The 24,830-nt window shown below is 45.5% G+C and overlaps 1 protein-coding gene across 4 annotated transcripts in view; it reads right to left on the bottom strand.

Annotated features, from left to right (window-relative positions):
• Positions 1-4,488: 4,488 nt before the first annotated feature.
• Positions 4,489-24,830, bottom strand: part of LOC135385983 (hemicentin-1-like) — a 219,600-nt gene continuing 199,258 nt past the window's right edge. The window contains exons 11-16 of one of the 4 annotated variants that reach the window (XM_064615653.1): positions 20,171-20,428; positions 17,705-17,842; positions 15,863-15,893; positions 12,285-12,376; positions 11,509-11,631; positions 4,489-5,303 (exon numbers count right to left, since the gene is read on the bottom strand). In XM_064615653.1, coding sequence (XP_064471723.1) covers positions 11,561-11,631; positions 12,285-12,376; positions 15,863-15,893; positions 17,705-17,842; positions 20,171-20,428 — 590 coding nt within the window. In that variant the 3' untranslated portion in view covers positions 4,489-5,303; positions 11,509-11,560. Of the gene's footprint in view, positions 5,304-11,508; positions 11,632-12,284; positions 12,377-15,862; positions 15,897-17,704; positions 17,843-20,170; positions 20,429-24,830 lie in introns of all 4 variants that reach the window. The other 3 variants (XM_064615652.1, XM_064615655.1, XM_064615654.1) reach the window with 3 other exon arrangements.

Below are 24,830 nucleotides of genomic sequence, written 5' to 3' on the forward strand. Positions count from 1 at the left end.
GCATGATCATCCAGACATGCAGTTGGCTCCGCGCCAATGGTCATATTATTTCTCTCCAATGGATCCACGGCCATTTGGGCCTATCCGGTAACTCCCGCGCTGGTTCGGCTACACGACGTGCTGCCGGAGTTGTGACTCCTGCCACTGTACATCTGCCCTTTACCGTCTCGGCCTGCCGTCTGTTTAGCAGCCGCCGGTGTGCTGCTCGTGCCCGAGCGTTCACAGCTGAGGCTGCCTCCTACGACAGTCACATACAGTCAATCGACCCCTCGGTTAACTTCTTTATTGCGTGTCGCTGCACTGGTCACGAGGAGTCGCTATACCGGTTGTACCCCCGGCTATACCACCCCCCCCCCCCATTTCTTCCGTAACGAGGACCACAGGCTCAGCAAGCGAACACGTTCCTGACTGAGCTACCGAGGCCTGCCCTACGAAAAGGGCACTTCCTTGAAAACAGCGTGAACTTATGTTGCTTACGGTGGTTTCATTGCTTCAGTCATTCAGTTTTGGAAGTCGAAGCTTGGTTTCGTGTTCGGTGTCAGTCGGAAATAAATTATAAGAACTTTATGTACAGACTGCAAATGAAATTAGTCCCGTTATTTGAGGTGAACCTAACAATCGATCAAAAGCGTTGCGTATTAAAACAGAATGGAAAGTATAAAGTTATGAGGATTGTTTTGATATGCACCGAGGAGAGAGGAGTGATCGGAGTTACTACTGAAAGGTACTGTCTCGGTTTTGTCTCAATCCGTCTCAATCAGGGTCGGAAAAAGTATAGTAGCAATGCCGATTCATTTTCGCAGTCCCAACACTTGTCCTGACATGATAGCACTGGATGAAACCGGGAATGATGTCATCGTGATACCCAACAGATAAGTTCTTCACCATTCCCCAAGCAGCACATTACCCCAAGCAGCACAATGTCCTGAAAGTCGAGTGCAATAGGGGTGGACGGTATGTGTGTTATCAATGTTCTTAAGCTTCATTAGTCTGTTCAAGGTCTTCCACCTACCCGTCCACCCCTATTGCACTCGACTTTCAGTACGTTGTGCTGCTTGGGATACTGAAAGTCGAGTGCAATAGGGGTGGACGGTATATGCCTTATCAATGTTCTTTAGTTGTACGAGCCTGTTCAACGCCTTCCACCTACCCGTCCACCCCTATTGCACTCGACTTTCAGTACATTGTGCTGCTTGGGTCGGCGCATCGTCGCTGTACTGATTCCGATTGTCAGTCGTCCAGAGAGTCAGCATGCAAAGCCGTGTTGCTGCACAAGCGCAATAGACTGGCCACGGGTAGGGTCAATTACAGGGTTCGATGCGTTGCCTCAACGCATTTGCCCAGATGGGAGCAGCCTGTCGACATATTCCGGAGGGAACCCGCCTGCTAGTTGAGAATCTCAGCTGTAAGCCTCAATTCTGGTCGCTGTATTCCACACTGCTGTATCGTGGTCACGGCACTTGCCAAGTCTTGTCCTACAGTATAATCCAGATACAGTTATAACCAGGAAAATCTAGTAATCCTTTAATATACCCTGAGCTCAAGCCCCACTCTGCCCAACCGTCTTCAATTCTCGTGTTTCACAGCTCTCGTGGAGCTCCAGTTCCTAGCGCGACTGTCTCTTGTCGTCATCACCCTTGACGCCGTAACAGGACTAGATTAGATTAGGAGGAGCATGAACCCACATAACGCCACCACGTATTCGTTCATAATGTGATGCACGCTTCACGAATGTAGTACCGTCGAGATGCCGAAAATATAGTTCTTATTTTCGTTTCTTTGGGAGTGATGTTGGTAATAACTGTAATAATCCTGACTTCGAGAGTGGAACCAACACTCTTCAATCAGAAGCTCATTAGCGGACTTCCAGAACACTTTCTGCGATTTGAATATGCAACATGTGAAACGCATGAGGTTCCCTCACAGTGCCTCCTCGGGCATCATACATGCAAAGTTTGTGTAGGTGTGGGTGTGTGAGTGTGTGTGAGAGGGTGAGGAAAACAGGAAACATGCTTGAAGGCTTGAGAAAGACTGCTCCCACTCATGAAGATGTCATGCCAGGAATACTGAATTAGGTACATTACTTAAGTACTCAACTTAACTCCCGAGAGCACTTTTCATCCGCAAGGCCTGGTCTCCTTCAACTACATCTGCCGAAGTATAGCTTCGCTATAGCGAGATAATGCAATCAACTCGTGGACTTCTGTTATATATTGCCGATACCTTCGCGTTTCCATAGCTACTTCAAGTCGGGTTAATGGGTATCGACCAATCATAACTCCACCTTCTAACTTCACGTCGCTTAAGAATCCAGTGGAGAGCAAAGATGAGAAACAGCAGCTGAAGCAGTTTCCGCGATGATGCACAAGGAGAGTTGAAGGCGTTAATTAGTGCTTCCCCATCATTCCTTTTTGCTGGCTTCTTCCTACCCTGCTATCGGTTTCCAATCGCAACTGGCCCGGATGTATTGATTCGCAATACCCTTAATTGCTTCTTCTTCCATGCAATGGCGGTACTGCGAGACGCTGTATTTCGCAATATCGAATTCGTGAAAAAAAGAAAGAAACTCGCCAAAGCAATGCCAGAAAGTTCGCAATTACAATGCGTTCTAATGCGATCTCGATAGCGCGACAGGAGGAATAGTGACATAGAAAGAAAAAAGAAAAAAGAGCTTCCGACCGTCATTAGCTTAATATTCTAGTTTGTTTGAAATGGTGTGTCAGAAATATGACTTTCTCGGCAGTTTTTATTTTCTCTCAGTCTCTTCTCAGCATGTTTTATAACGATTCCTGCGTAATTAGTTACGCCCCCTTCATATGCATTAGGTCGCGTCCTTTTCTGCAATTTTTTCTTTTTACTTGATGGATAGAGGGGTAATCATTTTTCTCTTAACCGTCGTATGGCAGAATGTCACAGATGTCATCTGTTCAGGCTGTAAGATGTGCCCCAATGATTCATCGAATAGCAACAATAGAGCTTCGTTAGGCAGAGTAATGCTTCGATCTGATATTTTAGTCCGTACGATATTTAAAGCTCTCATGAAATGAAACACCCCAATCATATCATCAAATAAAGTTGTTGTTGTTTTGTTGCTCTCATGAACGAGAGTCCTCTGGACAAATATGCTAGGCAAATATCTTTTTCTTCCCCTTTTTGTTAATTATGCTGCTTCCTGGCAGTATTTAGGCCGGAATTTGTCCCCTGCAAGATCTCTACGCACAGACGCAAGACTGCTGAGTCTCAAAAAATTATAACACATAATATAAGGAAACTACTTTCTACTTACTTTCGTACTTACAAATGTGACTCTCGGAGATGACCCCGCATGCGCACCAAGTTATCGCTCCCACTCTTTTGTTTTTGTTTTTTTGTTCCTCTGACGCCAGTTAGTGAGACTTCAATTCATACGTCGTTTACACTGATGTATAAGACTTCCTCCAAAGAGTCGCGCTCGCTGCTTTTCTTTTCTTCTTTTTTCTTTTTTTTTGTAAAATGTCACCAGAATAATGTTGCACTAACAAGGCGTATTTTTTATCCTTTACAGAATTTTTATTAAAAAGCTATGAGCGTATTATAGTTGTACAGAGTATACATGTACTTAGACTTCGTCGAAACTCAAATCTCCATTTTTTTCTTTATTACATGGCCATCACCATCGTTTTTGCAAATGAGTTATACGGCCAGCGTTATTATATGTACATCAAAATTCGGCTATTATTTTAGCGCACGTGCGCGTTTCTGGACTTTTAAAACCTGGAATGGCTTTCGACGTGGATTGACCCTATTCTGCTATCTCGCTTTGGTTCGAAATATCCTAATTAAAGAGTTAACGAATGACTTTTAGGAAATTCGTCATATTGTAGCTGCATACTTTCTCTCGAGAGGATGTCCGCCTGGCCGTATAGCTCAACTGCAAAAGCGGCATCTATCCTGCTCTCTGGGCTTTTTGTATGTATAAAAATCTGTAAAGGGTATAAAAAAAACGCCCTGCATGCGCCGCTTTCTAACTACGGGAGAAGGCATCAGTTCAGTTTGCATACATTCAACTTGACACACATCGTTGGAAGGTCTTGTGAAAACGGGACTTGGACTCCAACAAAATCGAGAAACGAGAGAATAACACTTATTTGGTTCACTCGAGCAAACCATATCATACTTCTCTGTGTCCCGCAGGCATGGCGTTGATATCCGCCATTTTGTCACTCTCGCAGAGACTAACACGTCCGTGAATGCAATGATTGTCAACCCATTTTCCTCAAAAAACCTCATTCTTTGGAAAGAGGAAGCAACCTGGCGTAGGCCCGTTAGGGAGTCAATTGAGATAGCCACGCGGGGGAATTGTGTCGGTAATCCCTCCTTTATTCATTTGCCTCCTCTCCGGAGGTTGTTCAGCGTGTAGTGGTTGCTGTCCATTAAACTTGTTGCTGTGCAACGAGAATTTGTCTGTACTCGTTGTCCTACTTCGCAGACTATGCAAAAAGGGTAAACTCTACAACAATCGTGACTTTTATTAGTCATGAATTGCATCACAGTACACACGCGATAAATCATGCGGCGTCACATTTGGCAACCATTCTTCGATTTACTGAAGGACAATCGTTTCACCTCTGCCCCTTAACACAGCCACAGAAGAGATTGAAACAAGAAAAACAAATAAATAAACCACCAACTGGACGCCTTCAAACCCTCAACCGCTCTCGCTTCTTCGATACATGTAGGCAACTGAAAGCTCTACAGCAATTGACGCTTGCCGCTAGAAGACAAACACGTATAAAATAAATCCTCCGAATACGTATAGAAACGATTCCTCACGACGAGATTCGCGCACAATCACACACGCACACACATACCGCTTCACCTGTTCGCCACCATAATGTTCAGCAATCTCTATTCCTATGCAGCACAGTGTGAAACACATGCGCACACAAAGATAAAAACAAAGTCCCAACGCGTGGTGTACGTATATGTTCATAGACTGTTCATCCGGAAAAAAAAAATTGACGAGGTTGCGCACTGAAGCGACGTCCACTGGAGGTGCGTCAGACGCTGAATCCGGCAGACGTGGCATCTGTCGTCGACTGTCGTCGGCCTCTCCCCTGGGGCACCACGGCTGATGTTCTGGAGAGGCCATTCTTGTATACTTTGTTCTCTGACAGTTCGGCGTGTCGCGTTTCCGGAACTTTTCCAAGTTTGTATGTTTTGTGTTGTCTTTCTTTTCTGTTGTCTTGTGCTTCAGCTGCATCCGGTGCTGGCACCCGAGACAACAACAACAGCAGCAGCGGCAGCGAAGGCATTATAGGCCGCTGCAAATAACAGATAAGAGTGTAGGGTTATTTATAATGGCAGCCGGGTTGCAAGCGGTCGTGCTTGCGTGGCCTGCTGGGATCGCGTGGTGGAAATGATTGTAAAAGGGGTAATTTCGCGTGTGTATAATGCCCGCGAAAGAGTACGATACATGTTCCTAAGGGTGTGATTTTGTGTCCGTGATAAGGGTATTGAAGAAACAGATTGCGTCATTGAGTGAATTTAAAAGTTCAGAGGGGTAGTATCCGTACGCAGAAACAAGTGGATTAGTGATTAGTGTCACGGGAATAATGGCCGTGTATGAGGTTTATAAATTGGATAAAGAGCGACAACGGTAAATATTTAAGGTCCGAAACAGCTCGCTCGTGTTCCTTCTTCATCGCGATTTTAGTTTTTACATGTGCGCCTTATGTGCGCCGTCGCAGGGTCAAAATGCAGTGCCGTGTTACAGCGTGTGCTGCGTTAGTGTACCTTAAGAAAAGATAGTAATTGGAAACATTTAACACCATCCTAGCTGCAAAAACATATCGAATCCAAACAACAGAAGGTGTTTTTTGTTTGTTTGTTTTGTTTGTTTGTTTGTTTGTTTTTGTTTTTTTTTTGGGGGGGGGGGGGCTTTTTTCTCCACACACCTACATGAAGTTTGCAACGGGTGCCTATAGCTACAGCTATAAACAAGTTGAAGCTGAAGGAAGGGTTGTCTTGGCACAATTTGCAACTGTTTTTGGAATTTTGATACGCATATATAAAACCTGTATGCACATCGTCATCATGTATTTCTCTCTCTCTCTCTCTCTCTCTGTATGCACAAATATACGTTTCCTATATGCACACATTTCTGTTCGCGTTTGCGCATTCTATTAATTCCCATAACCAATATGCTGGAAGCTTGTTAGCCATTATTGGAACATTTTCTCAATAGCGAGGACTTTCCGCGCGATCATGTGCGCAAAATTTGTGCTGCGGCTCCTAGGTTTTATCGAATTAGACGAAAAAGAAGAACGTGAAGTTGCTAGTCTCGACGGATTGGTGGCATCCTCTCATTCACCATTTCCAGTCATCGCGTGGGCGTCGCGAGGCAACTATGAGACTACTATGGCAACCAAACCTATCAGGCATTATACCTCCTCATTTAAACGCAACTCATAAACTACTAATTGAATTCACGTCATCGCTGTGGCCATGATAAGCCGTTCCTATTCAGCTAGCAGCGCCAGCTCCTCTCTCCTCTGCAGCTATGAGGGCTAAAGCAGTCAGTTCCAACTTCCAACGCCTAGCAAGAAGTCGCCTACCTTCCCCAGAAAGCAGCGACGTGCACTTAATGATGACAGAAATTGCATTACATTCGTAGGAAGTTCCTCCAAGACAAGCGACTAATTAGGAATATGAGGTTGAAGAATTTCCAGGTCTGGCTTCCGGAAAGTGCGTCGTTTCGATATACGTGCAATTTGCAATTCAGATGTAATATTCCGAAACCCCACTGGTATTTAGCGCATACTGTTGCGCAGGGCGAAGGATGTGGACGGCTTTTTTTCGAAAATTTTCCTCATTTCGGTTCGCTTGTGTAGCTCAGGGAAACAGAAGAGCAGTCAGTCACGTCGTTGCTTCAGGCCATGACCAGCGGGCTTCTTATGAAACAGCGATGATAATTTCCAAGAAGCTCCGTGTGTCTCCGGAGCGACTTTCGATGACGTGGTCGAGGGAACAGCTGCAGGCTGGTCTGGGAATGTTTTGATTAGAGACACACGGGAAAAAGCGCTAGACTTCGCGGTTTGAGATAAATGTGTAGCGAAGGTATTCGCCTCTCCAGCTACTTGTAGAGGCGCTCGCGTCGTCGTGAAGCTGGCGAAGAAAAGAATGACTGCCGATGAATAAACCAACCTGCTTCATGGCTTCTTCTACGAGACACGCTTTAAACATTGTAGGAATAACAAAACTCGCGGGTCGTTTCCCGCCGTCTTCGTTGTGTTCCTTCACTCCGCCTCTGTGATAGTATAAGGATAAGTTTAACTGGGTTATGGGTATGGGGGTATGGTATGAATTATGGTGTAATTAATCTTTTTCCCCTTCCCCACACTGAATATTGTTCTCTGCGGTATTTTTGCACTGCGGAATTGAGCAGTGCTATTTCTGTTTGAGTCTGTTCTGCAAACCTGGAAACTCTATCACACATGAAGGGAAGTTGTGGCTGTTTGGGGTCAGCGCCAAACATACCGGTCGTCTGCTGTTACTATCAATCATTGAGTGCTTCTGCGGGGGTCCGTTATGTGGCGAGCAGCCAGTTTGAGAGGCGAATAGCGTGTAGTCGGCAAGGTCAGGGGTCAAGGTCACACCCGCGTATCAGGTGCTCCAGGCGCGTGGCCATCGTCGTCGTTATCCACGGCTCGCCACAGAAGTTTTGAATTCAATTTCTCAATTTCTTCTAAATTTTACTGATCAACTTATCGTACCGAAGTTTTGACTCATCTAGAAAATAATACTATGTGCGTTGCTAACATATAACGGCCGCCTAGTGGGCCGTTATAGAAATGCTGCTCACAATCAGCAATATTCAAATAAAGAATTTCGCGGAAAGCAATATACACTATAGTATTTGACCCTCCACGGCTCGTTTTCCACGTTAATTGTGTTCTACGTATAGATTCCATGGAAAGAGTGGCAGTACCCAGTGGCACTACTCATGTTCAGCGCCCCCTGAGACATTTCCGGAGATTTCGACTTTGTGGAAGATTTCGTTCATCTTTCTTTTTCAATTCTTACAAAAACAAAATTTTCATTCTTGAGCGACGTGGGTGTGTTACCGAACATTAGAGAACAAATCGTAGCGTAATATAAATTATGAATATAGATTTCACTTGATTTTAGCACGGGAATACGAAATATAGCAAGCTTATGTCATAAATTATTAGGTCAAGCTTAGGTCGTAGTGCGCAAGTGCAAAATTCCCGGTGGTTTTGACTTCCGGAAATAGACGAAAAACCTTCTGAGACTTTCTTTTCAGGAAGAATTAAGAAGAAGAAAAAAACCTGGTGACAGTCTAACTTTTTATTGTTAAATGACTGACATTTATCAGGTAACGACCGTTTGCCATATAAATAAAGAGTGAAATAGCTTTTGTTCAGGCCAAACCAAAAAACGCAAAATATAAGCTGTAACTGATGTCAAGGTTACCGGATGTTGATTACCGGACCCCTTATCATATCCATCATCATCTCTCATCACGTGCAAGTGGCACTGGGGCAGCACCCAGCCTGCTGGCCGGCATCAGCCCCATCTCATCATCGTATCTCTATTTGTGTGTGTGTGTGTGATATCAAGGTACAGCGCAGTGGCTGAATAGAACAACTAAGCAGGCAATTTTGGCCTCGCTTACGCATTATATTTTCTAAGAACTTCATGTTTTCTTTTATTTTCAAGATTCGAACTTTTGGAGAATTTGCGGCAATCAATGCCGAGGGAAAAAAAAAACGGAAAAGAACTGTTTCCGGCATAATGTTTGCCTTTGTTTCTTCCGAGGTCTCTCATTTGTAAGCGCACCTGGCTGTGTATGTTGGCTAACTTATATAAGTTAGTCAACATATCTAACTTATATAAGCTTCGCCAAGGTAGCATTTACCTTTACTTCATGTAAAGCAACGCAGACTAAACGCCCTCTGCGTCGAAACGTCCACTGTTAATAGTACTACGTCCGGTACCACTGAATTCATTAGCGCAATCTTTTTGCGCACACTTCTGATTCATGAACATACATATTCTTTGCTTCCTTTTATGTCCCGCACTTTGGATGTTTATTAGGCGAACACCATACTAAGCACCGGTCGGGCTCCACCTTGCGCACAGTCAGTCGAATACTCCCGTACTTCCGTCTCTAGAAACAAAAGGACAGAATTTAATCTGCGCACGTCCTTATAACGTTACTCGTGCGCGTGTTTCTGCCCAATGCAATACTTCCTTATTGCCGGTATAAACCGTTCGACAAACGGGAATTCGCAGGGACGACTCATATGGCGTTGTATTCTTAGATCAATGCGACACCATATTGCCGCGCGGGACGTGTCTGGAGATGCGGGCAATATAAGCGGCGTTGGGACAGGCCAGTCGGAAGCAATAACGGATATTAATCCCACCAGACGATGGCAATCTGCCACCTGCGGGCACGAGCATCCTACTTGCCTAGTCGCTGCGCGTGTAAGCATCTCATATGGGGCGGAGTGAAGTGGCACAACGGTCACCCAAGACTCAACTCAACCGTGGGCTCTGTTGTAATATTGGTGTACCGTGCGAGGCGCGTGTGCCAAGCACGTAAAAGCCGGTGATATTTTGTGTTGGCTACGGCATAACGAAAATATTTGATGCAATTTGCCGAAAATGTCAATGCACGGTACATCAGTGCACGGGTGCAATGAATAAGGAATACTGACATTTTCTGTCTCACACACACACACACATAGGGTGTTTTTTTAACCTATACAGAATTTTTATAAAAAAGCTATGGCAGCGGCGTAGGTGCCGTTTTTGCAGTTGAGTTCTACGACCAGGCGGGCATCCTGTCGAAAAAAGTGTGCAAGATGACTAAATACCTAAAAATTCGTTAATTAACTTATTAAATTGGGGGATTTTGGGCAAAATAGGGATAGCAGAATGAAAGACTATCCTAGTTGCAAGCCATTTCACGTTTAACGAATCCTGAGACACACATGTGCGTTAAAATATCCATTCCCGAATTTTCATATGCAAATGGCCGAAACCGCGGTGGTCGGGAACGCGGGGGGTACAGTGCTCATTTGATGTGCTCAGATGATTGGAGTAGGTGCCGGTTAGCTGGCCAGATAAACCGCCTTCCGGCCCAGTTAAGCCTCCGTCGGCGAAGGTTACGCACTCCTTAGGCACGCTTTTTCGGTTTCGGCTCATTTGCGTGTCAAAAATCGGGGATGTATATTTTTCTATATATGCTCGTGCGTGTTTAATGATTTTTGAACGTGGAATGGCGTTCAATGAATATAGTCTCTCAATCTGCTATCTCGCTTTTGCACAAAATCCCCTAATTAAAGAGATAATTAATGAATATCAGGTAATTAGTCATCTTATAGCTACTTACTCTCTTCCAAAGGATGCCCGCCTGGCCGTAGAACTCAACTGCAAAAACATCTATGCTGCTCTCATAGCTCTTTTATAACAATTATGCAAAGGCTAAAAAATACACTGTATATGCTTCTTGTAATTGTTTGTTTATTTTGTTTGTTGTACATTCCTCCTAGCACTTTCAATGGTTATTATTATGCTCATAGTGTGACAATTAATGATCTCTTTTCCATTAAGAGCATTATTTGTATAAATGGCGTATCCGGAATTTTTACGTAATATACTTGTTGTCGAGACAAGCATAAAAGTATGAAACATGGATTTCTGCCCTTGCGTTCTGCAGCCTTCCCAAGTCAATTCCCAACATTGTAACTTCAAACTGCCCGAATAGAATTGACGGGTTGGTATACTGGTGGGATTTAATCCGATCTCCCCTGTGGGAGTAAAGCATTGTTGTGGTAGAATTGCATTGAGAATTGTGCTATGAACACACATGCAGCTGTTGCCACTGTTGCCACCATTTTCTGACACTCACATCTTGATGATCGACCATTTATTTCCTTAGTGCCGATATTTCAAGAAAACGAACTCGTGTAGGCTTTATCACGAATCAATCTTTTAAAGTCAGCCTTTATAGGACGTTGCCCTATCTTTCGTTGGCGCGACTGCGTCTTGCAACGCTGCTTCGCACTGCTCCTTTTTCAGCAGCGAACTTATTCAACAACAAAGGCCTCCGCATGCTGTTTACCCTCCGACGTCGCGCAGAACTACATTTGGAAAACAGGAGACGACAGAATGGTAAATTTCTTTGCCCACGACCCCCCTGCTGAGAAAAATCAATGGCGTGGCCAATATCGATTTTGAGACACGGATGGCATAAGGCAAGCAAACGTCCACCCTTTTATCCGGTTGGACTCTGCGTTTTCTGTTTCATCTTTCTGCAATGTGGATGTACGTATATATATATATATATATATATACACATCTGTATATATCAGAGAGAAAGAGAGAGAGAGACGCTTGTGTTTCAATCGGAGCGGCGACTGAGCACGTTCAACGCGCCGTTGTTTGGTATTCCGCGTGGTCGCCGGAGTTGGTTGGAATTCTCAGGGCGAAACTCACTTTATCGTCGTGTGATGGATGGTTTGAGCATGGATTTCCTGGTGGGACGGCTTCATCCGAGTGCCAGCGTGCCATGCCGGACAAGCTGCGTCGCTGACCGCCGTCCATCGTCGCTGCTGAACTCTATTTAGGAAGGAAGAATAGAAACGGGGAGGGGACTGAGAAAGGGGTATAAACGTGTGTGATATAAATGACGCTAATTATGCTTTAGAGGTGGAAAGAGGAGCGCGCGAATCATATTTCTCAAACGATAGTCACACTTTTTGTGGTGCGCGTTTCCGTCTCTTGTTGCAGTCGACGGATGTTTGCTTTCAAAGCGATACTAGGAAAGTAAGCTGTACCGCACAGAAACCTATTCGGCGGCTGCGTAAATTAAAACGTCTAAAAAACTGTGTTTCTCTCTGGACAGCGTTAGACTTCGATATGAGAGACCACACGAATTTTGTTCCTCTCCATTTTGTTCCTACTTTCTGTCGTCATACCCAAGAATAAAGTAGTTTTTATACGCATGCTTCGGTATACGTTCAGGCGCCCGGCAATATCGGCTTTCCGTTCTTTTACCGTTAAGAGGTACCCTCACTGGACTACTCTATCGGATTGCGCTCTGTTATCTCATTTCTTTCGGGTTTCCTTGCGACGCGGTCTACTGTGCATAGTGAGCTATAGAGCCCATTCAGCGCATTGTAGTGAACGGTGCATGTTCTCGAGTGCTGTAGCAGTCTTTAATGTGAAAAGATGCATAGGCAGAAGCGCTGAAGCCATGTCGGTCGAATTACCTTCCGCCAGAAGAGGGCTACCGTCTGCTTTTGCGTCGGTCAGAAAAGACAGCTTTCCTTGAGGAGTGTCACGGCCAATCTCTCCGTTGGCCCTGGAAAACACAGATCACATCACATCCCTTTAGAAAGCTGTCTTTTCAACGCGACGAATGGTAGGACAAGATTCATAATGCTAACGCTGCTTCATAGTGATATTCGGGCAAAGCATAGTACTTGGTACTCCATGTAGATAACCCGTCTCTAAACTCAGGCTTAGAATATTTAGATTTCAGGCAAGGATTATTTCTAGACTAACCGGAGAATGTTTTTGCTGTTCTCGCTCTACCTTTTTCCATGATGCGAGGCTTCAAGAACATTCCATGTGGTCATTATGTGGGTCTACCAGTGTGGTACATAGAGGCGCTACAAGCCCCGCTACCGTAATCGTTACTTTTTTTTTTCAGTAGCGGAGTAGCGATCGCGCTCCATTTTAAATTCGTATCCGAAAAAGTATTTCCGCTACAAGTGGGTAGCGGTGGACACTTTCCCCGCTACCGCTACACCGGTAGTTTTCATCACATGGAACTCGTGGAACACCGCAAGAGAGACAGAGAAGAAAAAAAAGTGAAATAACGGCGAAGCACAGTTTTTCTTGTTATTCATTTTAGTTACCTGTTAAAGAGGCAGATTGATGTAAAACCGTGGTTCGCAACTGTGTTGTACAGAGCAGATAGACAAAGCGTCGTGTCCTTTTGGAGCAGGAATGCGAAAATATATCGCCATAGCACTGCGAACGTTCCGCTGACTTTCCTTTAAGGTGTTTGTGCAACGCTGTGAAGGTGATTAACTTTAAAGCAGTTGATTGTTTGTAGTGTGTGACACCTTTACGAAATGTTACGTGGTATTGTTTCTCAAATTGCTTTATTACGGGGGTGATCTCACGTGATTCCCATAAAAACTCATACTCCAGGAAAAATTGTATGAAACGTAGTTTTTCGAAAATTCAAACGCTGTGTATCAGAAGCTGTCGTGTGACTGAAAGAAAGGGAGTAGGGGATAGGCACCAACAGTGATTCCCAATTTCTGTGAGACCCAACCTTTGGTGCCGTATGCCAATAACACTTAGAAGGTTGCCTGTTCTTCTTCGGGGCGCTGGCCACGACGCAAAGACCAAACATAATGCCATTCGTTTCACCTTTTCCCCACCTGATAGCCACTTATGATGACTCGATGAGTGGTCACTTCGGATGGCAGTTGCGCCACTTGTCCACAGGGAAAACGAATCAATCCGTCAACAGCAAGAACACGGAAAAGTTTGAGCTTGGATTCGCGGATATCTCGAACAAAATAATGTAATTGCAGAGAAACAGTTCTATATAAGAAACAATCTGACAAGAAAATTATTAAATGCACACATACGGTATGTGTATAAAACTATGCACATAATTCTGGTGTCGAAGGGAATGAACGGGCCGACAGCGCCGCAGAAGCAGCTCTCTCGTCTCGGAGGCGGACGTGTATTGCGCTGCTGAGAGGAGATCGTCGTTCCGTACCTCGACGCCCCGTAACTCCCCTGGCTACCCGCCAACGGGCCGCTGGCATTCTCCCCCCAGCCATACCGAGCAGAGTTGATCCAGCGCTCGCTTTCCGCGGGCCTCGACATACCTCTCGCCAAGATGCCGCATTAGTTCATCGAATACGCCTCGATGTGGCATTTACAGCGCAGTGGCATTACCGCTTGAGACAAGTTGGCTCTCCCTAATGTAGTCACCGTGGTGCTGTAGAAGATCTAGAGCACATTCTTCTCCATTGCCCACACTACCAACCTTCCCGAACCGTACTCTCCGGAACCCTTAACGAGCTAGACTCTCGCCCCCTCTCTCTCACAAAATTGCTTGGTTCCTGCCACGTGCAGCCCACCAACGCTCTGCCCTCAAAGCTCTCTTCACCTTCCTGGATACCGTAGGACTCCGATCCGTATTGTGAAGGGGCTCATTATTTCATTCCCAGCATCACCACCAGCAATGGGGTAGGTAATTCCCATTCATCATCTCACAATAAAGTTGTTGCTGGTGGTGAAAACATAATTATGCACAATTCTGCACATGTTTGACTGCGCATCATCTCAAAATCAAGACCAACGTGAAATAATATATATTGGCTGTAAGTAGTGGTATACTTTATGCTGCATGCTGACTATGTGACGGAACATAAATATTGCACCGTCTATACACACATTCGGCATCAAGATTCCTACGGTGAGGTGTTGTATAAGGGTACGGTAGGGGAAAAGTAGCGACATAGTATTTACATTACTTTTATCTGGTAGCGGTGGCGGTATCGCGTTCGTTTCAAATTTGTAGCGACGCTAGTATTGCGCTACTTTTTTGGTGGAGTAGCGGTGGAGTAGCGATCGTGGCGACCCCTGCATGGCAGGACGTGATATTATACTCGTGTGTTCCTCAAAGTAAAGCCCTGAACAACACTGCTGAACAAGAACTAAGCTAAACACAGTAGATGCCACAAAAAGCAAAGGAAGAAAAAAAAATATAAAGATCAATAAATGAGCTACCTCGCGTTGTTTTGTGTTTTTTTTTTCTGACTCCGTCGCGTTTATTTGAGAGATGCTTGCGCCGTACACCTAAGCACACGCCAACGACAACGGCTACTAACGCAGGGAAAATAGAAAAGAGGCGATAGAGGCGATATATAGTTTTCTGATGTATCCATTTTTCACCAACGAACCTTCATAAGAGCGTGCACCGACACAGGTGGCTATATAGTGGCACGTGTGGGCACGGCTGCCGAAACAGGCAAAGTGAAACTCAATACACAAGCGCCCGCAGCTGACGGTCATCGACTGCTGCTCCACCCAGTCCCAGAGCCATTTACTGGCAGACACGCACCCTCGCTAATATCGCTGAAACGATGCTGGCCTGGCGTTTAAACGTGTGCTTTCTTTTGCTTCTTGTCTTTCCCTCGTTGTAAACACACAAGCCACGGCAGTAATGGCACACAAAGTTCATACCAAACACTCCCCTGATAGTCTCGTGGAGCAACATCTCGTATAGATTTTGCCGTAATAGGATAATAAGGTCAGCATAGATGAGGGAAGGTTGATGTTTGTTCGGTAAGATTTTACTGCGTTGATTATGAGAAGGAGATTCAGCTGCCAAATTTGCTGGGATACATCACGGAGGCTACTGATATTTGCACGGCGGTTGTTGAGTTTCCTTCATACGGGGGCGGTACAACAGCGTTCAACTTTCGTCACAGGAAATGACGAGGGGTGTCTTGCATGTGATTTTAGAACAGTCCTGTGCGCCGGTCACGTATCCTACGAGAGGTACATTATGTGAGCATCGCACCGTTGTTTGAAAGACTAGTGTCCACCGAACGGTTATATCCAGGAGATGATTCAGTAAGTACCGAACATGGGACATGATCCTCGCCTTATTCTCACAGTAATTCTGATAAGTGGCGTTTCTGCACTGGAGGAATGGTTACTTTAGGTGCGTATCGCTTTGCTTCTCTCAGCACGTTCGTGTACGTGCATACTCTATGAAATGTGCAAATATGAGTCTGAAGGTGAAACTTACTTCTCGCCGCTGTCCAGCTGCGGCTTTGTACCTGCTGGGATAAAAATAAAATAGTATTTGACATTTATGCTGAACAATGAAAATCACTACTACAAATGAGGGGCGGAGTCTACGGGATGTCCTTGAGGGGTGTCGCTACTTTTTCGTCGATGCCATAAAAAAGATAAAAAGAGATTCTCATTTTAAAGACACGCACGTTATGAGTTTCTTCTGTACTCTGAGTGGAGGGAGACAATGGGTCAACTGATCTGGCAAAGAATAATATTTGATGCTTGAAATTTAGTTATCGTGGGATTTAAAGGAAAAGTTCGCTCTCGAAACAGCAGTTCGTATGCTTTGCCTCTGTTTTTGATGAGTGCTAGTGCTGCCGTCGATAGTTGCTCCCGCGGGTACTGTATTCCCTGATTTACGGAATCCGTCCCGCATTTTTCGCCGACCCGAGTTGTATAATTTATCATCGGCCTTATATATCAATTTGAATGGACAAGTTTTGAAATTCCCGCGCAGAAAGACGTATGCGCGACGTGAGGTTGAGCATATGTGGCCGTGGCCTTGGCGCGTGACTTCCTTCTCTCCTGCTACAGCATTATGCTTGGTTCACACTGTTGCATTTTCATGCGTTACGGATGCGGCGCGACACGGTTGTCATGACAACGAAGCACGACACTCTGAAAAGCACACGCACCGCAAGAGTTGAGCTCGACCGAAGTCCATGCGGTACGGGCTACCTGCGGAGATGCAGCTGACCAATGAGCGAACGCGCTCCGCGCAAGCGCATCACTGCTGTGCTGTCGCGTGCTTTTCCAACATGGCTGCCTCCGGTGAAAGCACGTTAGCAAAACAAGAAGCTCTAATTTCAGAGGTCGAGAAATACCCGTGGCTCTACGACCCACGCCGAGCCGAGTACAGAGATTCATTCAGAGATTCAAAGTTTCGCCGACCACATCACGTTGCCCGTTCATGGCTGCCTAGGGAATGGAGACGTGGTGGAATGGAGACGTGATTGGTCAACCACAAGCGTTTGACGTATCAAGAACGCATATGTCTGAACAGCGTGTCGTACGACAGCCGCCTCCGCACTGGATACGCACCGTAACCGCAACGGAGAGAAGTTGTAGTGTGAACCACGCATTATTTGCGTTCCGCAGCAGAAAATACCTGAAGAGGAGGTGCGGAAGAGGAGGCTGACACATCACGGAAAGGTCACGTGAGCCGATGAGGAGATTGTCCGGCCGCCTTTCCCTGTAGGTTCGGGTCCGCTGCCGGCTATCACGACAAAATACGAATATCGCTGGAAATATGTCGCTTTCTACCAAGAAAAGCTCGCAGGAGAATTATTTGGTGCCCAATGCTCCTACAAGACATATCTATGTCCACGACGTCGGGAAGCGAACTTTTCCTTTACCGTGTGTTCACACAAGCGACATCTCCACGAAATATTCTAGTGGAAGAAAAAGCGAAAACACTGTTCACGGAGCCCAAGTTCCGTCCCGGGTTATGTTCGGTATTAACACGGTGCCGGAATACCGGGAGCGGCGTACTGCGCACTTAGTAGGACGCTTAGCAGACGACACCGTCACCGTCTTTTCCTGTTGTCTGCTACGGAATATCTTCCGCGCTGTGTCGCAGGATATTCCTCAATGGTTAGCAGTGAATGTAAAGTCACGACGTTGTGCGCACGCGATCACGCGACAGCAGAAAGCTATGACGTTTTTCGCATCTTCCGGTGTAGCATCGTGAGGAATGTCTCTGGTGGGGGTACAGAGAAGGGACTGTGTTGGAACATGGAAGGATCCGGGGATAAATGGACGGTAGGGGAAAACGGTAGAACGTTATACTCACAGTGCATTCGTTTCCGTATAACAACAATGCTAACAATAACGATGAGTAAAACAATGATGATGATGACACCGCCGGCGATTCCCGCAACAATTATCAGGTTCTCTTCCTTCAAAAGCAGCTGCACCCATCCAGCGGGACCTAATTATAAAATAGAAAAATAGAGAAGGATGTATGTCTCTTGTCCCTTTTGTAAGCGTTCACACTGTGATTTGACAGTCGTGCAACAGCCCCAGGGGGATTATCAACTGGAAAACATAAAGCCTGTTTATAAGCCATTTATAACATTTATAAGCCAGAGATTTCACACTCTTCACTGTCGTTAAATGTGAAGCAAGTACGAACAGAGGAGAACGAGTCGTGTGAGAAGAAATCTCTTCCCATGTAGCGACACTTTGCGAGCTTTGTGAGCGATTCCAAACTGCAAAGGGCCCCCTTCTTTTGTGTGTGTCTGTGTTGTATGTAGTATTTAGATAGACGAGAAAGCACGTGACACGTTGAATGGTATTGGTTCATTTATGTTGTACGTGGCGTAAAGTTTGGTCGCCTCTGCGCTGGGGTAACCATGCAAATTTTCGAAGAATGTAACGAAAACCAGAAATACGTGTGTTAAAGCCTCACTTAGACGTTGGAGTACTATTGTAATCTTCATCGGTCAACAATGTGCAATGCGCGCCAGTAAGACATTGTCGACACCCTTCGCTATGCGCTTGTATTGGACACCGTAGCAGCTATCAAACATAGAACTTCGTTACGTAAGTTTCACTGTAACGAGCTAAGGCAAAATAATTAATGTACAGTGCCAAGCACGAGTATTATTATTGTTATTAAGAAATTAGTTCACCAGTTAGCTCGAGGCAGCAAGTTGCATGATATGCATATTTAGCTTCACACCTAGACAATGACATCTAATTAACAGAACCTAAAGACCTGAAACATGCGGGCGCGCTTGCATACCGACGTGCACGTGAAGTTTCTCTCAATGTTACGACATAACGTAACAGGTTAACATGAAAATAAGAGTGTGGCTACATGGTAATTTGAGTGGCGCATGTTACACGACATTTTTAACTCACTATAACCATACGCAGATTTGCAACTTCGTTATCTTCCAGCTCGTGCCGAGCAGCACACTGTCAAAGTTCGCGGGTTCTCTTTATGTTCGTCATTGTGCAAACGGGCCCAGATGTCACGCGAGTCCACCTACGCCTGAATAACCTTTCAATAACCTTAACCAATAAACGTATGCGCCCCCTCCCAAGATGCCACATAATCATCCATTCTAACCAGGAGTTCGCCTGTGCCTATATGCTATTTTATGTGACACTCGTATCACCTCTACGGACCCTAATAGAGGAGCGGCCAATCACGAGCATACAGCGCATCTGTCGCCAACCAAACATCTATGACGTGTTTCAAGACAAAAGTTAAAATAATGTTGAAGTCACTGACAGGGAACGCATGTAGAAGGCAACTGGTTCAAAGTGGCAGTCGTTCATTCCTTCTACACCTTATAGACCCGGAACTGAGATTCAACCCAGCATATCGCGACCTATTCAGACGCTTCTCCGCCTGTTTTTTGAACGCCCCCACATGGTCTGACCTTTCCCCCTCTCTCTATCTTTAATAAACATACCCCCCCCCCCCCACATGGTCGACAGTTTCTCCATAAATTAAAGTAAGAGTTTTGCAACAATTTCTAACATTTCAAGCTGCAATATTCTGCAAATTGTTCAGCGCGTGCAGCGATGGGGAACACGGAACAGGTTCTTGTGCGCTGCACAGTATTTGCACCACGAAGGGCTAGATTGAGTTCTGTCCGGTTCCGCTTCGACAATGCAAGCTTCGATATAGCAACTGTGCGGGGTGTTTTGAAACCGAGGAAGAAGAGAGGCGCGGCATTTTCGGAACGTGAATATTACGGGAAGTTTACGTTTACGTGTTTACGTGAAGCTGTTTACTGAAGTTGAATGCAGTTCGCAGGGTGGTGGGTGGGGGCGTATGCTAGCAAAGGGGTCAGGGCGTGTGTGATGTGGCGGTAGCGTCGTAGTCTGTTTTTCGCTTTTCTTATGTGGTGGGAGAGGTACATAATAACGGGAGTAGCAGAGTTCGTCCAATGATGAATTCAATCCCTTATTCAATCCCTATCCCTTATATTAGTGACATCCAAATAAATCAAATGAAATCCCCAATAAGTCATCATCATTTTCTATGCATGCACTGAGTGTCAGATTGAACTGCATCCCTGAAACAACGTCCACCACGTTGCTCATTCGACTGCGAGCTTGCTTAGCAAATCGTACAAGACCATTATGCCTCACACGTTTCGCGTCTGTATATCGCACCAGCGGAAACTACATAAATATGTCTTACATTCTCACACCGTGCTCACCTAGAGGCATTTGAAAGCCGCGTGACAGCAGGCATGGTGAGTTAATAAAAATAAAAAGAGAATAAACATGAACGTACTAGGTAGACGAGTGAGCTTCAGCTGGCAGGATTCGGAAGGGCCCACCATGTTAGCAGCGATGCAGGAGTACGCTGCCAGAGCGTCGGGGTTTTTGTCGTTGATGTGAAGTTCGCTTCGGGCGCCTCGATCCTCTTGCACGGTACGGTTGTGCCGCAGCCACGTGAATTGGACAACCGGTGGAACTGCTTGCGCTTCGCAGCGCAGAACTACGTTGCCGGAGTTGTCCTGCTCTTTGACGACGATGCAGTGAGGGCGGTCTGCAGAAGGAACGCGTGAATTCGTTAGAGTTTGTGCAATACATTTCGCCCTGACGCGAACACGACGGGGTACTTCCATGGCAGATTAAACAATCTGGCCATTCGACCATCCACAGTAAGAGCGCGCCCAGGCGACCGGTGGAGATTGAGTAGTTGTAAAAGCCTCTCGAGATATAAGCTTTCTCCGGAGTTTATATACATGCATAACGTGAGTAGTCGAGGGGCCAGATTGAATCGTGTGCCGTGGAACGACCCCGAGGACATAAGATCAATGTCTGTCGCATGTTTGCCAAGGTTCGCAATATTGGGTGCTGTCAGAAGATCGATCACTGTTTTCTCATATAAAGCGATATAGTGTAGCATATAAATGGTGTAGAAAACTATTACAGCGATAGATCTTGTGCTCACATACCATCAATTTTGCAAAGATGATATGCGCAAATGTTGTTTGAACTGTACATGGGATGCTTACACGTGGTCGCACTAAAAGGAATACTGCCCCCCCCCCACCAAAAAAATAAAAAAATAACGAAAAGGAGAACAGTGGGCAGTTGCTCCCCATAAGTCATAGAATTTTGCAATGGATCCATTCATGAATCGTCCACGTCCACAACATCTGTCCGGAGACAGTACAGGATCTATTTCCTTCAGCTTGAGAGGAAGAAGCCAAACAGCATAAAAATTCAATTATTATTCGTGGCTTTACGTCGCAAGACAACTGTGATCACGAGCGACGCCACAGTGATCGGTCTGCGGATTAATTTTGCCTACCTTCGGATTATTTAACGTACGCTCAAATCTCAACAGACGACACACCGTATTTAAAGCCCCTCGCCGCGGAAGACGGCGTGTCAAAGCAGCTTGTACCCTGCCACCAAGCTGCTGGCGCCCTCGGCCGGATTCGAACCTACAACTTTGGGATCAGTGTGCTAACACGCTACCAACTGAGCTACCGAAGCCGGTAAAAAAGCTCGAACGCTTTAGAACGCTTTAGAGAACTTTAGAAGAAATGCTTTAGAACTTGAGAAATCATAAATGAAACGTTGAAATTGCAACCAATGCATCACCGGGAAATAATATGTTAAATGCAAGTTTGGCGTCTATCCCTTGTTCTGTGTCTCTGCTTGCCACATATATAACACCCTTCTGGAGAGTACGATTACTCTCAAAATGGTGTCTCCCCACTTCCTCAATGGAGTAACATAACACCTTCTCCCAGCCGGAGTGTAATATTACTCTCCAGTAGGGAGAAAGGTGTTATGCTACTCCCTTGAGGAAGTGAGGAGACTCCCTTTTTGAGAGTAATTGTGCTCTCCAAAAGGGTGTTATATATGTGACAGGAAAAGGAGTTAAAGTACACCCTTTTTTAAGAGTGTAGGTAAAACAATAGCCACACGTGCCACTTTCTCTCTCTCTCTCTGCTATGTCTAGAATGGAGAACTTTACGAAACGAGCTTCTAGACAGACACTGAGATATTCGAGGCGATCAAAACTGCAAGCAGCCCGTAAAGGGTGCTTCGCAACATAATGCGTATAACTGAGGCAAAGCCAACTTTACATTACCACTTCATCACATGTTTCTTTAGCGATGAGCGTGACCGATTACTAAGATTCGAAGACGCAAATAAACAAAACGACATCAACTCGACTATTCACTTTTGAAACATATTTTTTACCATCACAAGCATCACATGCCTCTTACATGTTCTGAATGAACAGTATGCTCATTGATTTAGATTTCGCGAGCACTTTTCCATGGAAGACGCTAAAAATACTGCAGCTCCATTAGTGACTTCGCTTTCCGCATCTATTACGCCTGACGGGACTTTACTTCACCGCGGGCCTCGAGGGTACTTAATTTCTGCAAACAGTGCGGCCAAGATTCGGCGAAAGGACTTGGTCCATTATATGATATGTTTTATGTTGTGCCCAGCAAATGCATGCCAAGAACTTTGGCGGTAGGCACCGTATTTCACAATCTAGTCTGAAGTTATGGGTGGTTCGGGAAGCCTTCGTCGTCGATGCACCTGTAATGGCGTCGCATGTGGGGCTCATTACGAAACCATTAGCGAAGGCCCTTCGTGCCTCGAAAGGCGATAAGACGAGGTGCCGAACGTTGCAAGATTTAGAGAACAAGCGGCGCCGTTCTCAACGTGCATCGTGTCAATCTGTTCTGAAGCTGAAATCACCGTTTGAGAGCACACCTAGAAAGAGAGGCGTAAGAGGCTTTGAAGGGGAGGCTAACTCGATAAGCGTGAATGAACACACGGTGGCGAATAGACCCGGATAAAAGGGTTAAAAGGCCGGCAGGTTCTTTAATGTTTTACGAAGGCACGACAAAGCGTTAGAGGAGAGCAAGGCGTTTGTGGTGATTTTAGGGGCTTGATCTTGAGCCTAGTTCGCGATTGATTTTGGGTAGGAGAAGTTCCGTAACACGAGTATACTATGTAGGGCATGGTGGTTAATATTGCTTTTGAATGTTAAGCATGGAAACAGATAATGACGGGTTTAAATTAAATAGGTTCTAAGCTTTCACACTCAAACCATGCCGTGATGCCAAAGCATAGCTTGCCGTGCGGGCCTCCGCTAGATAGCTGCATCTCACGAAAGTAGTAGTTTTATAAAGAGTATTTTGGTTTTCAAACATACAACTTAGCTATGGCTTAGCTCAATCTGTGTGACATTGTGCAACACGTTATGTGACGTTCAGAAATGAGATATGAAAGAAGCAAAACCTGCTGGAAATGCGAATAGTGGTGGAGTGAAGTTCAATATTTACCTCTTGTACTACAGGTACCCGTGTCACTAAGCGTCCCGTTAACCGGTTATCATTCTGACCGTCATGGACACTACCACTTCTACCATAATAAGTGCACACATGAACACTATGCATTAGTTGTGGCTACTTACTATAGCCAAGTCAATGTCGCACAAGAATGCTAACCACACATGTTGCTCTTCCTTTTTACAATGAACTTTCTGCTGTCAATGAGTGTTCAACCTGCAAACACCTACACCAAATGCTATGGTTATTCGTATTTTGTTGAATAATTTGAAGAACGGACAGCGGTTTATACATAGGATATGGTGACAACCTTTACAGTGGTTCAAAAGTGCGAGTTACCAGCGGCATGGACGAGTGGGTTAGGGCTCGTTGGTTTTAACCAAGGTCATGCTGAAGACTGGGAGGTGGTGGGTTCGAATCCTACCACCGACTGTGCTGCCTGTGGTTTTCCCTGGGTTTTCCGAAGACTTTCCAGACGAATGTCGGCACAGTTCCCCCTGAAGTCGGTCCAGGACGCATACTAACCCCCCTGTCCCCCTATCCTTCCTGCTGTCCTCTCTCCATCTGTTCACAACTGTACGCCGCTCATAGTCACAGTTGCTTCGCGGCGCTAACACGGAATAATAATAAAAAACTGCGGGTTATGTGATGTATAGAAGTTGCTCTCATTTTGAGCATACTATGGATCAGGCAACGCGGCACATACACGAGCAGTGTTTATCACACATACCAGTACGTGTACAGACCGCTGTAGTGGTAGAACAAGCATTCGGCATGCTTCTCACTCCGTCGCCACCAACGATTCACCTTTCCTAGCATGTGTGCACCATAAAGCGGGAACTCTTATTCCCGACAATTTGTGCCATTATATGCAGTTAACGGTTTTGGTTCCTATGTCCGACAAGTGACTGACAGCATGTTTTACATTGCGCCTTAGTCAAGATTACGAGCCAAGGTTATTCATCAAATCGGCAGAGCATGACTGTGACTATAAAAACGCCATATGTATAGTATACGCATGGGCGTCAAAGAAAAAAGAAATTGTGGATTAAGGGGGAGGGGGAATATATATTTATTCGAAGGAAATGTGTGGATTAAAGGTCTGGTGTGGATTAAGCTATTTGCGTTTCCTCATTTGGTGCAGCTTGAGACAAAAGTTTACGGAACACCGGGGTGTCACATTTCTCCATCAGAGTGACACCCTAGCGGCAAACAGGAGCGCACATACATACTGCGAGATAGAAAGAATAGCTGGTCACCCGTTTCCTATTCGATATCTTCCTGATATCTAGCAGGAGGCCCCTCCGATGAAGAAATACGCCACTGCCGTGTTCCGGAAACTTTTGACCCAAGCGGTACCAGTCATTTCCTCGTCAGTGGTACCATATGAGTGTACGACGCGAGGATCTGAACCGTGTGTCGAGTGGTTGCACTCTATGTTCGGAGACTTGATTCATTGTGATGCTTGTTTATTTACATAGTCTACTTTTTTATGTCCAGCTCTGTAACCAGGGTGGGTTAGGTTTAGTGAGAAAAATATGGAGAGCAATTGGATCTGTGGAGCCAACTTCCTCAAATCACGTATTTAAGAAGTGAAAAGCCAGCCACTCAAACGTG

This window comes from Ornithodoros turicata, chromosome 2 (assembly GCF_037126465.1).
Source record: "Ornithodoros turicata isolate Travis chromosome 2, ASM3712646v1, whole genome shotgun sequence".
Classification (NCBI taxonomy): Eukaryota; Metazoa; Arthropoda; class Arachnida; order Ixodida; family Argasidae; genus Ornithodoros; species Ornithodoros turicata.